This window comes from Triticum urartu, chromosome 4 (assembly GCF_003073215.2).
Source record: "Triticum urartu cultivar G1812 chromosome 4, Tu2.1, whole genome shotgun sequence".
NCBI classification, from domain to species: Eukaryota; Viridiplantae; Streptophyta; class Magnoliopsida; order Poales; family Poaceae; genus Triticum; species Triticum urartu.
The window spans coordinates 13,823,561-13,838,297 of NC_053025.1; the positions used below are offsets into that span (position 1 = coordinate 13,823,561).

Here is a 14,737-nt window from a genome sequence, read left to right on the forward strand (position 1 = left end):
TGTTTATTCACATAGACATCTTATGTTAGACTCATGCGAAAATTATTTTGATCCTCTGTTCGGCCTTTTCTTTCCGAACACCGAACAGAGCATCAGGGGCTACTGTCTACACTGTGATATCCTTTCTACAATTACATTACTTACCTCAAAGCCTGTTAAAAGGCTAGCACAGGCTTCAGTCAGTCCGCTTTTTACGGACTGAACCTTCTCGACTACCGTGCCCATAAGGACACGGTGCTCATCCACAATGGAAGCGCCTTGCAGCGCTTCCAGCAGATTATCCGGTGCCCCGGGTTGGACAGGGGTCACTGGCGGAATATGCTACCCTCTTCTTTCGAAGGAGGTTGCGTGCCGGATTCGGGAGCCGCATCGGTCTCCGGAATCGAGTCCGGCTGAGGGCCGGACCGAACACGACCCTCCTCGCCACCAGTCTCCCTGGGGATCGGCTCCCGCTGGTGTCCGGCGACGGAGGCATCGCCTTATGGCACCTCCTGAGCCTCTCCCCGGCCCGAGAAAGTCCTTCAGGACAACACCTCCGCGTTGTCCTTGGCCTTGGGGGAGTCAGCGGGCGGCAGTGATACACTGACCATCTCCTTTGAATCTAGCGAACCCTCTGTCGAGGATCGCAAGGAGCTGTCGCGAGCTGGACTGTGATGGCATAATTTAAACATATTAATATTACAAAATGGAAAGGCCAGGCATTTGGGCGTCCATAAGGTTTTTGGTACTTACGAGGCGGCCCGAGGCTTGGTCCGGGGCATCCGCTCTGGACTGCTATCGACATCCCACGCAGATTCATCCACAAGGGAGCCCTTCCCCTCTTGGGGGCCTTCGCCTCCAAATTTGGGGAGGCCCCCCTTTTCTTCCTTCCCCCTCTAGGGGGGAGTCGCTTTCTTCCTCCTCCTCGTCGTCATCTTCGGCGGCCGAAGAGCGAGTCCCGTCTTTGGACGTCACGTCCGAAGCGCCTTTTCGGCGAAGGCCACTCCGGCCCCCCTTGGCCGTTTTCTTGGCCTTCTTCTCTGGCACGTCATAAGGCGCCGGAAACAACATCTTCATCAGAAGCGGGGTCTCTTGGTCTTCGGGCAGCGGAGCCGGACAGTTAGTCTGCCCCGCTATGTCGATCCAGGCCTGAAAAAATTGATAGGAAAGCTTAGACTCCTTCTCAGAATATGTCAGTAAAGGCCATACCTTGAAAACATGAAAGAACTTATCGAATTAGCCTGGTGTTTTAAGCTGAGCCCGCGATCCTCGGTCGTAGGCGGTGGTGTCTCGCTGGCCTTGAAGAGCACTTTCCAGATGTCTTCGTGCGTCGTGCCGAAGAGCTCTAGCAGCGTCTGGTGCTTGGCCGGATCGAACTCCCACAAATAGCAAGTCCGGCGTTGGCACGGAAGGATCCGGCGAATGAGCATAACCTGAATCACGTTGACAAGTTTTATTCTCTTGGTTATCATGTTCTGGACGCACGTCTGGAGCCCAGCTAGCTCGCTCAAAGAACCCCAGGTTAGGCCCTTCTCTTGCCAGGAGATGAGCCGCAGCGGAGCTTTGGATCAAAATTCGGGGGTCGCCGCCCAGTTGGTGTCGCGCGGCTCGGTGATGTAGAACCACTCCGACTGCCACCCCTTCACCATCTCCACAAAGGAGCCTTCGGGCCATGTGACGTTGGGCATCTTTCCCACCATGGCACCTCCGCACTCTCCTTGTTGGCCTCTCACCACCTTCTACTTTACATTAAAGGCCTCGCAAACGACTATAAATACTGAGATGTTGAGGATAAAGTTGGGGGCTAGATCATGAAAGTCCAGCCCGTAGTAAAACATCAGTCCGCAGACAAACGGGTGGAGAGGGAATCCTAGCCCGCGGACGAAATGTGTGAGAAACACAACCCTCACATGGGGCTCTGGGGTAGGGACGATCTGTCCCTCGTCCGGGAGACGGTGAGCGGTCTCCTTGGCCAGGTATCCGGCCTCTCGGAGCTCCTTGATGTCTTTCTTCTTAACAGAGGAAGCCATCCATTTGCCACCAGCTTCGGATCCGGACATGGTTGGAGTGCTTTCTCTGGCGGGGGAAGCTAGGGCTTGGGCGCTGGAGCTCAGGAATGGATGGGCAGAGGAAGGAGAAGGCAGGGGTTAGTGAGGGTGAATCCTTATCCCCTTATAAAGGTCAAGAATGTCAAACGCCTTCCTACTTGCCATAAAACTCGCCTATTCCCAAGGGCTGTATAAACCGCACGGTTGGGTTACCCACGCCCGTATTGATGAGAATCCCGTAATAAGGGGACACGATCTCTGCTTTGACAAGACGTGCCAATGGCAACCGCGTCTCGGAACGTGGAGCGGCAGACGAAAAACAGTTTGAAATTATGACCGAACAGCTGTGATGTCATGTTATGAAAAGTTGTCAGCAGATTGGACTCGTGTAAAACTATATTCTCTCTGCGGTTGTGTGTTGTGTGTGTTACAGGTCCGGACACGTCGATACGTCCGAAGACTGTTGTGGAGTTCGGAAGGAGGAACCCGCCTTGCAATGCCGAAGACAGACCTATGCGCCGGATACCTTGTCATTGAAGCCAGGTTCAGGGGCTACTGAGGGAATCCTGGACTAAGGGGTCCTCGGGCGTCCGGCCTGTTAGCCATGGGCTGGACTGATGGGCTGTGCAGATACGAAGACCGAAGACTACACACCTGTCCGGATGGGACTCTCCTTGGTGTGAAAGGCAAGCTTGGCGACTAAATATGTAGATTCCTTTCTTTGTAACCGACCTTGTGTAACCCTAGATCCTCCCGGTGTCTATATAAACCGGAGGACTTAGTTCGGAGGAGAGACATTATCATAGCCATACAAGCTAGACCTCTATGGTTTAGCCATTACGATCTCATGGTAGATCAACTCTTGTAATACTCATATTCATCAAGATCAATCAAGCAGGATGTAGGGTATTACCTCCATAGAGAGGGCCCGAACCTGGGTAAAACATTGTGTCCCCTGTCTCCTGTTACCATCGACCTTAGACACACAGTTCGGGACCCCCTACCCGAGATCCGTCGGTTTTGACACCGACATGAACCACAGAACCCCCTAAGCGTCCACCACGCTAGCTTTGAGATACAACCAATGTTGACCATAACTATATTCACTTCACTTCACTCGCATCTAGTTGCCCTTTTTTGTTCATGGTGATGCCATGGAAATGGAACACATTTTTTTTATTTGCTATTTATATAAAAAAGAGTGTAACCAAAAAGGGGTAAGTGCATCGATTCAGACTTAATACTTTGCGAACCATTTCAATACTATATAATAGTTTTACCAGTCACATTAAAACGCCAGGAGCGTGTCTCTTTGACTAATATTTAGCCCTAACTGAGCCGATTGCAAATTCTTTTTTTTACGTGAAACACCATGCATTCCATTAACTAGTGGGTCCGGTAATATTACCAGCCACAACACCACTTACATTTTGGGGGAGATCAGTAAGCCAAATACATTGGCTGTCGATCATAGCCCTCGAAGCATAACCAGCTAGTGGTGAGCAGGGATATTACAAAGACGAGAACAAGCATCAATCAATCTTACAATCTATGAAGTCCATTTGTAGCTTGAACTTAGCTTCTCGGAAGAGGATGCCAAGAGGCGCACGGTCCGAGGTTACTGACCCCAACGCAAGCTTCGGCGAGAGGCGGTTCGTGATGAAAATAACTCAGCCCATACTAAACTCTTCAGCAAAGCCTGATAGCATTCATCATGGCCAAAGTCTTTTTGTTTTTTGACCTGGGTTGTAAGTTTTTTTTAACAGGATTGCAAGTTTTCTAGAAAAGAAAAAGGACCACCTCAAACAAAAAAAAGAAGGACTATCAGGGCCAGGCCAAAACCCACTGGCCGCCCGAACGCCCTGCCGCAGCCCGGCCCTGCGAAAAGCCCAAACGTTCTGCGTCCGGGTTGGGGTTTTTGTGCAATTATTAAACCAGACCTGCGCCCCCCGCTCCTCTCCTCTCGCCCACGCCCGCCACCGCCGAAGAAGCTGCCATGGCGGCCGGCGACACGGGCGCGCCCGCGGCGGGCGGAGCGGGGAAGGACGGCGAGCCCGAGTCGCCGCGGGGGCCGGACCCCGATCACCACGCTCCGGTGTCGCCGGGCGCTTCCGAAGAGGAAGAGGGCGCCAGCGGCGCGGTCGAGGCGGGGCAGGACGACGGCGCGCCCGACCCGGAGGAGGGCGGCGACGCCACGGAGGACGATATGGACGAGGAGGAGGAGGAGGGGGACGAGGACGAGGAGGACGCCCCGACGCACCTGCCGTTCGCGCCCGCGGAGGAAGAGGTACGCGGCCTCGCCTCGCCTCCCACCCATCTCCACGCCTAGCGTCCCCTCTGCGGCGCGCGCGACGAGGGTTTTTGCGTCGCTCGTGCGGTCTCCATTTCCCTCGCGCTCTCGCGAGCATTCCGTCGAGCAGTTGGTGTGCGCTTCGAGGGGCGACCGCTGTTGTTCGAAAAACTAGGCGATTCCGTGCCTCAGGGTGAGCGAGGACAGCCCACACGGCACGTTGTGCTCGATGCTGGTTGAATCCTCCTCCATCCATGGGACAGAGGGTGAATTCCTTCCTGGGGAACATCCATCTTGCATTTCCTTTGCTATTGTGATTTGTGGGCCATGCAATTTGCATTTACTGCTGAGAACTGCCACTATGTTTACATGCCCAAATCTGTTATTACAACTGGAGTTTAACTGTTGTGGAGCAATTGTTTCTAGATGATGTCAATTTGCATTTACAGCTGAGTACCGTGAATATGGCACTCGAATGTACTCCCTCTACATAGTTATTACAACTGGAGTTTACTTAGTACCAAGCAACTGCTTATCGTGAACATGGAAGTTTAATGTACATAGTTTTCTCAATTGGTGTTTAATTACCCTGTTTAGTTGCTTTGTCATCAATATTTTCATTTAGATGCCTTGCCAGGAAGACATAAATAGTTGCCATACATGCTCCCTTGGAATTATAGTAATATCGTGTTGTCTTAATGTTCAATCTTCTGGTTGTAATTATCTGCAGTCACTTGAGGAGACAACTACAGTTGATCCAAGCTATACCATCTCTCTTATAAGGCAACTAATACCTAATGGATCCAGTGTGGAGAAAGAGTTCAGGTGAGTGGTACTTTCAGATTTCCCCTCATTAAGTTTGTTTAGCAATGAAGGCTGTTATTAAAACGACCTGGTTGTCCTAATAATGTCTACCTCATGCAAAAAGTGACAAGCAGGGTCTTCCAGAAGAAAGGAGTGTCAGTCCTAAGGATCAGTTGGAAGAGTGTGGTTGTATTCTGTGGGATCTTGCGGCTAGTGAACCTCAAGCAGAACTTATGGTATTTATCTGCATCATTCTCTTGTATAAGGATGTATTTCTTCTATAGGTTTGTCATAAACAGAAGGCGGACCGTTTTGCTATATGAAACTTGTTTATTGCTGCTCAATTTTTTACTGAGCAAGATACTAGCAAGCAGGAAGTGTGAGAGATTTTGATTGCCTTATCTGCACTGGCTTTAGACATTGTTTGGATGTCCTGGATTTTAATACGATGTGGTTGGCTTGTTAGATCAATTAGGAGTAGATAAGCAAAAAATTAAGGTGGATAACTGTAATTGTTTCATTCTTTTAGTTTTGTAGCTCCTTTGTGCTTATATTTTATCTTCCTGGCCCTGAATTTTAGTTCTCTATCAGTTTATTGTAGCAAATTCTTTAGTATAATTTGCGAACCATATAAATTATTGCTGGTGATAGCTACTTGTAGTGTGAATGCTTATGTCATAATAACATGCTAATTCTAACAAACATTTTAAATCGAAGAATGGCCAGGTTGCAGTAAGTCAAAAGTATTTCTCCTAAATCCTAATTGATCTAAGAGCAAATCAAGTGTTCAAAGGAACTACAAAAGGAAATTAAGGCATAATCGACAGAATTATCCACCTTTCTTTATACCTTAGTAATTGTGCATCTTCTGCTGCTAACAACACATTATATTTAACCCTTGTAGATTAATAACCTTGTGATTGAAGTGCTTTTGGAAAACCTTTGTATGGCAAATTCTTCTAGGGTGAAGGTGAAATGAAATTTTCCTCTACTGCTACCTCCTCTCTTTTTGCTAAGCATGTATTAAAGTATCTTGTTTCTTTGAATCTTTTGTCCCTGCAGGAAATTTGTCTTGGAATCATGGGAAACTTAGCCTGTCATGAATCTGTAGTTGCTGCAATCTCTTTGAAAAAAGGTTTAATTGCAACTGTCGTGGAGCAATTGTTTCTAGATGATGTCAAATGCCTTTCTGAAACATTCAGGTTGGGTATCTTTGGGATTAAGTTTTTTTTTGCCGGACTCAAAGTTATTATTTAGAACCATTTATTTATTTATCAGCTGTTTGACAAGCTGTTTACTATTCTAGCATTGCAAGATATTTCATCCCGTGAAATTTAAGTCTTATCATGTGAAATAGATCTTGGTAGTTCAGCTCAGCACACACACGATTACCATGTTGATATATTATTTATGTTCTTGAATTTGTGCATTTTGTATTGGTCAGATACCCATTCAATTTTACCAAATAACTATGCAAATGCCCACATGCAAAACTACACATCCTTACATCACATGTTACATGCATACCTACATTTGGACATACCCAATCAATCACAAGTTGTTGAACTTGTGGATGAAAATGCTTGAACATACAGCAGTTTTGCAAAAATATAACCATTTTCAACTGTGTTAGTAGGTTATGTACTTATGTTATTAATCATTTGGGGGATGGGAGCTAAGTAAATTTAGATTTTGTTTTTCTTGATAATTTAATTTTCTATTTGTCGATGTTCAAAACTTGGAGAAGCTGCTTTCTAATTGTTCTGAGTTGTAGACAATGAGAACTGAGAAGTTCCATCTATGCTCTGTTCTTTTTTGCTTATTTTGACTTGTGTTGCTGTCTGTAAAAAAAAAATCTTACACCCCGAGATAGTTGGAATGAGTATTGTTGCTAAATTTCATCAGTGGTGCATCCTCACACAGTTTTTCTTAGACAGGTTGTTGGCTGCCATTCTTCGGTCCAGTGCATTTGTTTCTTGGGCTGAAGCTCTTTTACCTGATGAGATTCTTTCACGTATTCTACGGATAGTTGGGAAGACAGATAATTCTACATTACTTGAAAAGGTATTGTACTGAATTCGTATATGCAACTTGTTGTGACTGCGTATTTACTGAATTTGTATATGCAACTTGTTGTGACTAATCCGTAGAGTTGGTCCTCACAACTTTAGTGACTTCTGTTCTTTTTAAATTGAATTTTGACATATATGGACACATTATATTTCTTTTGTAGGACTTGTGTAACATAAATTGTTTTAATCATCTTAGCTCATTCTTCTATACGTGATGGTTAGGCATGTGTTTGCTTGCTTAACTCTTTTATCAGTTCACCATATCCTGAGGTAGTTTCAAGAAGGTCGTCATCGAATTGTTTCTATGGACTGTTTCATCTTCCCAAACACTTAGTTGTATGGTCCAGTCTTACTCATTGCTACCATATCCATGTTATCCGAACAATGTAGAATTATCCTTGTTCAGAATGAGGTCCTGTTTTTTTCTTCTGTGAAAATTCTTCTCTTAGGAGAATATCTGAACTTTTTTGACTGCATTTTGGCAACAGTTGACTTGAGAAACATGTGACTTCAGATTGCAATTTTATCAAACTTTTAGCTGCAGAGGTCTTATGGTCTTTGAACTAGCATCTATTTGCTTATCGTTCTACATAACAAGTTTCATACAATTATACTGTAAAACTAATGTTGCCTATTGTTATGTGTTGTATGATTCGGTTGAAATTGTCAGCCCAGCCGAACTATCGCAACTACTTTCATCTTATTATACTATGGTTCAGCTGAAAAATTTCCATTCCTTTATATTTGCATGTGTTCAACTGTTTGGTTATTTCTTATGTGAATTACTGGTCGCAGATCATTGACTTCCTATCAACTGTCATTGATAATCAAGATGTGAATGCTATGCTTATCCAGCCCTTGCTTAAACTGGGTTTAGTTGACCGTGTTATTGGGTTACTAACAACTGAGCTTGAAAGATCACCGGATGAGAAGCTAGACAGGTATGTTGAACTAACTTGAAATTCGGCAAGATTTTCATTTTATAAAAGTTATCTGTTACAGATTTTGAACTATTATTGTTCAAGGTATCATGGAAGCTTCTCCTATGTACTCCCTCCATTCCAAAATGCAAGGTGTATTAATTTTGAGAGAAGTCAAACGTATCTAGGTTTGGTCAAATAGAAAAGCGTTTGACCTTTTGAAAACTAATACACTTTACATTTTAGATTGGAGGGAGTATTTGGTAAACTTTCTGTAGTTTAAGAACAAATCATAGGAAAAACACCTAAGGGCCTATTTGGATATGTGGCATTCAGTTCGATTATGGGCTGAATGCTGAAGCTTCCAAAACAGTTGTGTAAGGAACCCTCAAGGATTTGAATCCTCCATAGTCCCGTTTAAAGTCATTGTTTCAAAGAGATCCTTAAAGCTTCATAGATTTTTTTTTATATATATTTCATGTCTTCTAGGCAAAGTTTAGGTCCTTAACCTGTCTTCTGAGATGCGGCCATTTGTTGTTTTCCAATAATATGGTCTGAGCATTTTAAATTTCTTATTACATTCCCACTTCCTAGTTTTAATTTAATAGGACTGTAGCTGCATTTCTCTGTCACTACGATAACCCTTCTTAGTTTTTGAATTTTGAATTAAGAACCTGGGACAGTAATGGATTTACCTTACCTTTTTCTTAACACGTTTCAGATCGGGTTCTCTTGATTTGGTCCTTCACTTCATGGAAGAATTATCAGTCATACACTGTGTTTCAAAGGCAATGACATCGAATGACCGGCTGATTAAAGTGCTAGTTAACATGATCAAGTCGCCAGATAAAGTTGAGGTGAGCATGTTTGCCACCGCTACCATTTCATATATTTGTTCATCAGCCCGATCGAATTCTGGTTCATACATTTTGGAAGAAATGCATTATGTTGTTGCCTCCTTGGTACCGAATTGTTAGCTTGACCAACTCATAACTCTTAACAAGCAACCTGTTCTGATTTTTGATTGTCAGTAAGTCATGACATTTTTTTTTCCGGAAATTTGAAGAAACATTCCTTGCCTCTTCCATTTGTACATTTGGCAAACTTCACCTTGCATTAATTCTTTTGAGTCCTCACCCTACAACCTCAATGGTGACCTAGGATGTTTCACTTGAAAGATGTGTAGATTCAGATGTAGGAATGCAAGTCAAGCATGGTAATTGTATTCTTATTCACAAACTCTTCTTCAGGTTGCAGGCTATTGTGCTTCGGTGGTGATCGTAATATCAAATATTTTGACAGATGGAAAGCATTTGATGCCTATGATATCCCGTGGTAGGCACATTTTTTCTTAGCACTTACCGTATTTTCTAAGCAACTATCGTATTTGCTAAGCAGTGCACTGCATGACTTGAAATCGATGTTTCCATTTAGTGCCATTACAGTGATCCAGTCTCTCAATTGTTTCAGATTTACCGTTCCTGGAGGGCCTACTTGAAGTTCTTCCAGTGGTCCCTGATGATGACCAAGCTCGATATGCACTTTGGAGTATCTTATCGCGTGTTCTGGCACAAGTGCAAGGAACTGAGTTGAACTCCTTGTCCCTCAACCGGTTTGCGTCTCTGTTTTCAGGCAAGTTCGGCCTCATCAAACATGACCTCGAGAGTCAGGTGGTTGATGAAGAGAAGTTAACACCTGAGGATGCTCTCCTGAAGGGATGGATATCGAGATGTGTATCCTTTAAAACAATAGTATATACAAGTTGTCCTTCATGGAAATCTAGATCTTAATAAGCTACATTTACAAACAAACTAACATGATGGCAATCGCATTGTTTTTCCTATGCTACAAAATATCCGTAACAGCTCATGGCAATCTCCTTCTTCATGGAGAGATGGATCGAGGAGAAGTCCTCCCGGGGCAACAAAGACGCCATTGACAATGCTCGGGAGGTGCTGAGCTACTGCCAGAAGGTGCTCCGCTAACTGGAAACCCCACTCCACTGACAAGCTTGCTGCGGTTTTGTGATCAACGCTGCTGACCTGAGAGAGAATGCGGTATGTTGGCCGCTGGGATTTTGGAACTGGAATGTCGTTTCAGACGACTGCAACCTGTAAAGAAAATCGGCAAACGAAGATTAACTAGGGGCATGGGTGGGGATATGCGAGTTTTGGGTGGAACAAAGAAATATGCATTAATTAACACGACAAACATTGGCTTAAGCACACATTTACTTTTGCCTTGATACCTGTAATATGGGTCTGTGTCATTGTATACAAAAATGGAGGGAGTATATTTCATACCAATTTTAGAATCCACTCCAACCTCTTAAAATAATTCTTTGTTTTTCCTGTGATGCAATCATCAAATAAACTCAAATCCTTTAGAATTCGAGCGGGCATGACATTTCTGTTCTAATAATCCTATTATGAATCAGAGAGGCCCTTGAGTTTTTGTTCTGTTTCAAGTGAAGCAGTACCTTTTTTTTCTGAGCGGTGAGTGAAGCAGTACTAGTTAGTCTTTTTAGCCCATGATGAAAGCCCGTACCACAAATATTGACGCGTTTCACCGTCTTTTTTGAGGGCGACGCGTTTCACCGTCTGAGCCCAGCTTGGAGGCCCGTATCACAACTGCCACCTGCAAGACCGAGAATCGCAACCGCGAGCCCGAGAAAAAAAGAGTGGAGGTAAAATGGAGGGACGCCCCCGCGGCGGCGGCCGGACCGCCATGGACTACTCGCTGGCGGCGCTGAAGCTGTTCGCCTCGCAGCTGGCGGGATCCACGACCGCCCCCTCCTCGGAGGGCTCCTCCCCGGCGCAGATGCTCTTCGGCATCCGCTTCCAGCGCGCCTGGATCCAGGTCCCGTCTTCTTCCCCGTCCCTTCCTTCTTTTGCTGGGAGCCCTTGCCCTGACGGCTCGCTGCGGCAGGCAGGGCGTGGTGGTGCGCGCGGACTACAGCGTCGGCGACGGGAGGCTGTTCGTGGATGACGGCTCCTGCGTCACCGAGCTCATGCTCCGGCCCGAGGATGCCAAGGGCCAGCCCTGGCGCCCAGGTTCCCCCAATCTCTCTTATTTTGTCTCGCCTTCTCCGTTTCTCAGATATGATTGATGATGTGTCTGTTGACCAACTTTGCTTGTGCCGCGACATTGCCCATGTAGTACTCCCTCCGTTCCAAATTACTCGTCGTGGTTTTAGTTCAACTCCGTTCAAATTTGAACTAAAACCACGACGAGTAATTTGGAACGGAGGGACTACTAGTTTTGCTGCTGTTGCTCAGTAATATTAGCTGTATTATTTCCCCTGAAAAAAAGCGGTATCATGTACGAAACTGCATGCCAAGACAACCTAGAATTTACTTGGGAACCCCCTCGGGATGATCGATGCAAGAGTCGAACAATCCCAGCCACCATCAAAATACCCTGCAGGTGTACTCTTTGCAGTAGAGGCTCTTTACCACAAGATGGCCTCATGAAGTAATTCATTCATTATTATCAGACCTGGTAAAAATGCTACAGTGGTACTTGGTGGCACTCCCCCCGTACCGAGATGTTCTAACTTTTTCTCTGAATCGGATGTATATAGGCGTGTTTTAGTGTGTTTGTTCACCCGTGTCAGTCCGCATGCAGTCCATACAAAACATCCAAAACGTCTTATAATTTGGAACGGAGGCGGTGACTTTTTTTTGATTGTTTTTACAATGCCTTTACTCTGTTCGTGTTCTGGGGGGCCCGACCGACCGCCTCTTTTCTTTTGCAAGCTAATTCATGATTTTCTTTACTCTAGCTGATTGATGGCTCTATTTTATGCTGCAGGGATGTATGTGCTGATTATTGGGGCATATATTGCTCCCCAGTCTACTGAAAGTCTGCCAATGGTCAAGGTTCCGTCTCCCTCTCTTACTCTATTTATGCATCCTTGCTTATTCCTATCCACGTACTGTGAAGAATTTGAGGTTCTCTGTTGGTGCCTTGTTTATTACTCCCTCCGTCCTGAACTTCAGTTTCTGCGACAAGTAATTCGGGAGAGGGATTATTTGATGCAAACTTCAGTTCTGGAACCATTTGTTTGCTTGAGCCGACACCTGGAGTTTCAGAGTCTGCCTGACTAATGGTTATACAAAAAGGAAATAGTAATGCATGTTAGTATTCATTTACAATTTAGTAGTCTCACTCGTGGGAGTGGTTCATCCTTTACGTTCAATTAATAGCACCCATGATTTTGGGCCTGGCATCCTTCTTGCAACTCATCATTTGAATGTATTGAGGATAACAGAAAGTTTAGTAATGTCATCACATGCTGTCGTAGTGTTGTAATCAGCATGGTATCATATTATTACAAGAGCTATCTAATGTATGGATGGGTAATCTTGACATGTAATGTTTCCCCCTAGATTAAGTGGGAGGCATTTTTTTGGATTCCTTTTTTGTTTGACCCCCTAGATTATCATTAGATTATGTGTTCAGTCTCCAGTCAATTGCCACTTTACCATGGCTTACCAATGCAAATCAAAATGAAAGCTTTTGTGTGAAGTAATATCCTGCATCACGGTGCATGTTGTCGGCTACATCTCATACTCGAGCATCCCTGGACTTGATCGTTGCAGGTGCACAAGATAGTGGATCTCTCTGGGCACCCGGACCGTGAAGCGATGTGGTACATGGAAGTGGCCGAGGCATACAACTTCTTCTACAAGGCTGACGCCTCCGGTGCCGGCTCACCGCCATGAGCACTCCTTGGTCTCTCCCGACGATCCGTTTCAGTGCAGCACTCTCTTACATTGCTGCCATTGTCGTAGATTGCTGCTGGTAACTCACCTCAGAGAATGCTCTGCTTTCCTTTTGTTGTGGAGGTCGGCAGTCCATATAGGCTTAGACTTACTTTAGGCTCGCTCATTTCTGAAGCAAAACAACCAGAATCGAGTTCATCACTCAGAGCTCGGTTTTCGGACGATGCTTGCATGCCCAAACAAGCATTGCTCTTTGGAATCTCCCTCTTTTTGCCCCCAAAAGAAGGAACCCCCCGTACCATGAACAGAGTCTTGATTTTGCACAAAGCGTCACAGAAATGCATCTCAGATTCTCAGTACGCTAGTTTCTGAGATAAAATAATTGAGTAAGCACCCATCAGCATGCTATGGCTCATTCTTCTCACTAATTGTTCAAGCCAGTGATTGAAGCTCATATAGAAGAACTAAAGAAACAACCAAACTTTGCCTCGCATTAAAAAAATCAATATGTTTCTTTTAGGAGCATATATGATCAAGTGAACATAAAATACAACCAGATAATGGGTAATTGAATCCACAGACAAAATAAGATACAACCAAATAATGTTGAGGATATCGCTTATCGTTAGTGTTTCGGTCGGCCAGGGATTAGAGATTAATCAGCAATCGGCCTATTAATCGATTTTATCGGTCGATAATTAATCGGCATTTTTTTGCAACTAAAAGTTTCGTAGCACTAAAATATGATATATTCAAAATAAACAAATACTATTAGACAAAAGTGTTACGTTGATTACTTGGCTTTGAATACTTTTACAGTGACAATAAAAGCAGGACAAGAATACATATTTGATAACAAGGTTGAAAAAACACAAATAAATATAGTTTTGCACACAAAATACTAGAAATAGGCTCGGTTTATCGATAGATTCCTGATAAATCACTTGTCAAAGTGATAAATTGACCCAAACGCTAAACGGTAAAGATATGTCATAATCTTATCGGTTACCCCCTGAGTAGTGACTAGCAGAACGCCCGTGCGCTGCTACGGGCTATGCATATATAAATTAATTAAACAAATGATTAAGGTTAGCTATAAGGTCAAAACTCATTTGTTCTCAAAGGTCCGGACATGTTCGGACATCAAATGAACGCTTAGTAGGCTCTTCAAAATTTAACCGTATGGATAGTCTAGGCTGCTCCAAATTTAGACTTTATATGGGGGAAAATGCGGTTGTTCAGACTATCCCCCATGTTATCTCCAACACATGGGCCCAACACAAAAAACCCCACCCCACAACGTATCGCCCCCTTTTTCTCTCGGACCCTTCCTTTCTCACTCGGTTTCCCGCCGTAATGGGACATTTCTCGCTGGAGCCTCCTTTAAAATCAAATGACACCCACCTCATCTTCCTCATGCGTTGCAACAAAGATAATTTTTTTCATATTTATTATATAATAAAGTGGATTAAACTAACACATACTATTGACACAAAATAATAAGTAACTATAGAGATCAGTCTCAAAGGTCCATTCAACTTCGCAAATGCACACTGACATGGGAGGTAAGTGGCAACCTGAATGTATTCCTAGTCGCCAATAAGCTCCACCTCCAGCCCAGATACCATTCATTGATAGAAGGGATAATTGATATTCTTCTCTTCTTCGTCCTTCCCCACATCTTCTACTCCTAGTCTCTTCGCCAACCCGTTTCGTTGACACCAACATCAGCGCGTTTGTCAGTGACGCCTCATCTTCTTTTTCTTCCTCCTTCCTCGCCAGTTTTAATTCTCATTCCTACTTATTTTTTATAATACTCTTTCTTTCTTGTTTCACTTTATATTTTTGGAACACTCTTTACATCTCCAACACCATGGACCACTTGGCCGCTTTAGTT

General features: G+C 44.4%; 2 protein-coding genes across 3 annotated transcripts; both read left to right on the forward strand.

Annotated features, from left to right (window-relative positions):
• The first annotated feature begins 3,951 nt into the window (after positions 1–3,951).
• LOC125550269 (protein saal1) lies at positions 3,952–10,447 on the forward strand. Of its 2 annotated transcripts, XM_048713229.1 has the most exons (11): positions 3,954–4,314; positions 5,048–5,142; positions 5,246–5,357; positions 6,026–6,091; positions 6,184–6,323; positions 7,059–7,185; positions 7,989–8,134; positions 8,835–8,970; positions 9,364–9,448; positions 9,584–9,846; positions 9,979–10,447. In XM_048713229.1, the coding sequence occupies exons 1-11, from the start codon at positions 4,024–4,026 to the stop codon at positions 10,096–10,098; spliced, it is 1,581 nt and encodes a 526-aa protein (XP_048569186.1). In that variant the 5' UTR covers positions 3,954–4,023; the 3' UTR covers positions 10,099–10,447. The 2 variants fall into 2 exon arrangements, 1 of the variants encoding a protein (XP_048569186.1); XR_007301558.1 differs by lacking the exon at positions 9,979–10,447 and having other exon boundaries at positions 3,952–4,314; positions 9,371–9,448.
• Positions 10,448–10,650: 203 nt separating this feature from the next.
• Positions 10,651–13,240, forward strand: LOC125550272. The gene is made up of 4 exons (XM_048713233.1): positions 10,651–10,972; positions 11,046–11,166; positions 11,927–11,994; positions 12,718–13,240. The coding sequence occupies exons 1-4, from the start codon at positions 10,805–10,807 to the stop codon at positions 12,838–12,840; spliced, it is 480 nt and encodes a 159-aa protein (XP_048569190.1). The 5' UTR covers positions 10,651–10,804; the 3' UTR covers positions 12,841–13,240.
• The last annotated feature ends 1,497 nt before the right edge of the window (positions 13,241–14,737 follow it).

Excerpts from the sequence above, each read along its gene's own strand:
- LOC125550269 (XM_048713229.1), top strand. The coding sequence starts at position 4,024 with ATGGCGGCCGGCGACACGGGCGCGCCCGCGGCGGGCGGAGCGGGGAAG. Across the intron at positions 8,135-8,834 it reads CCGGATGAGAAGCTAGACAG|ATCGGGTTCTCTTGATTTGG; the intron begins GTATGTTGAACT and ends AACACGTTTCAG. Across the intron at positions 9,449-9,583 it reads GATGCCTATGATATCCCGTG|ATTTACCGTTCCTGGAGGGC; the intron begins GTAGGCACATTT and ends CAATTGTTTCAG.
- LOC125550272 (XM_048713233.1), top strand. The coding sequence starts at position 10,805 with ATGGAGGGACGCCCCCGCGGCGGCGGCCGGACCGCCATGGACTACTCG. Across the intron at positions 10,973-11,045 it reads TCCAGCGCGCCTGGATCCAG|GGCGTGGTGGTGCGCGCGGA; the intron begins GTCCCGTCTTCT and ends TGCGGCAGGCAG. Across the intron at positions 11,995-12,717 it reads AAAGTCTGCCAATGGTCAAG|GTGCACAAGATAGTGGATCT; the intron begins GTTCCGTCTCCC and ends TGATCGTTGCAG.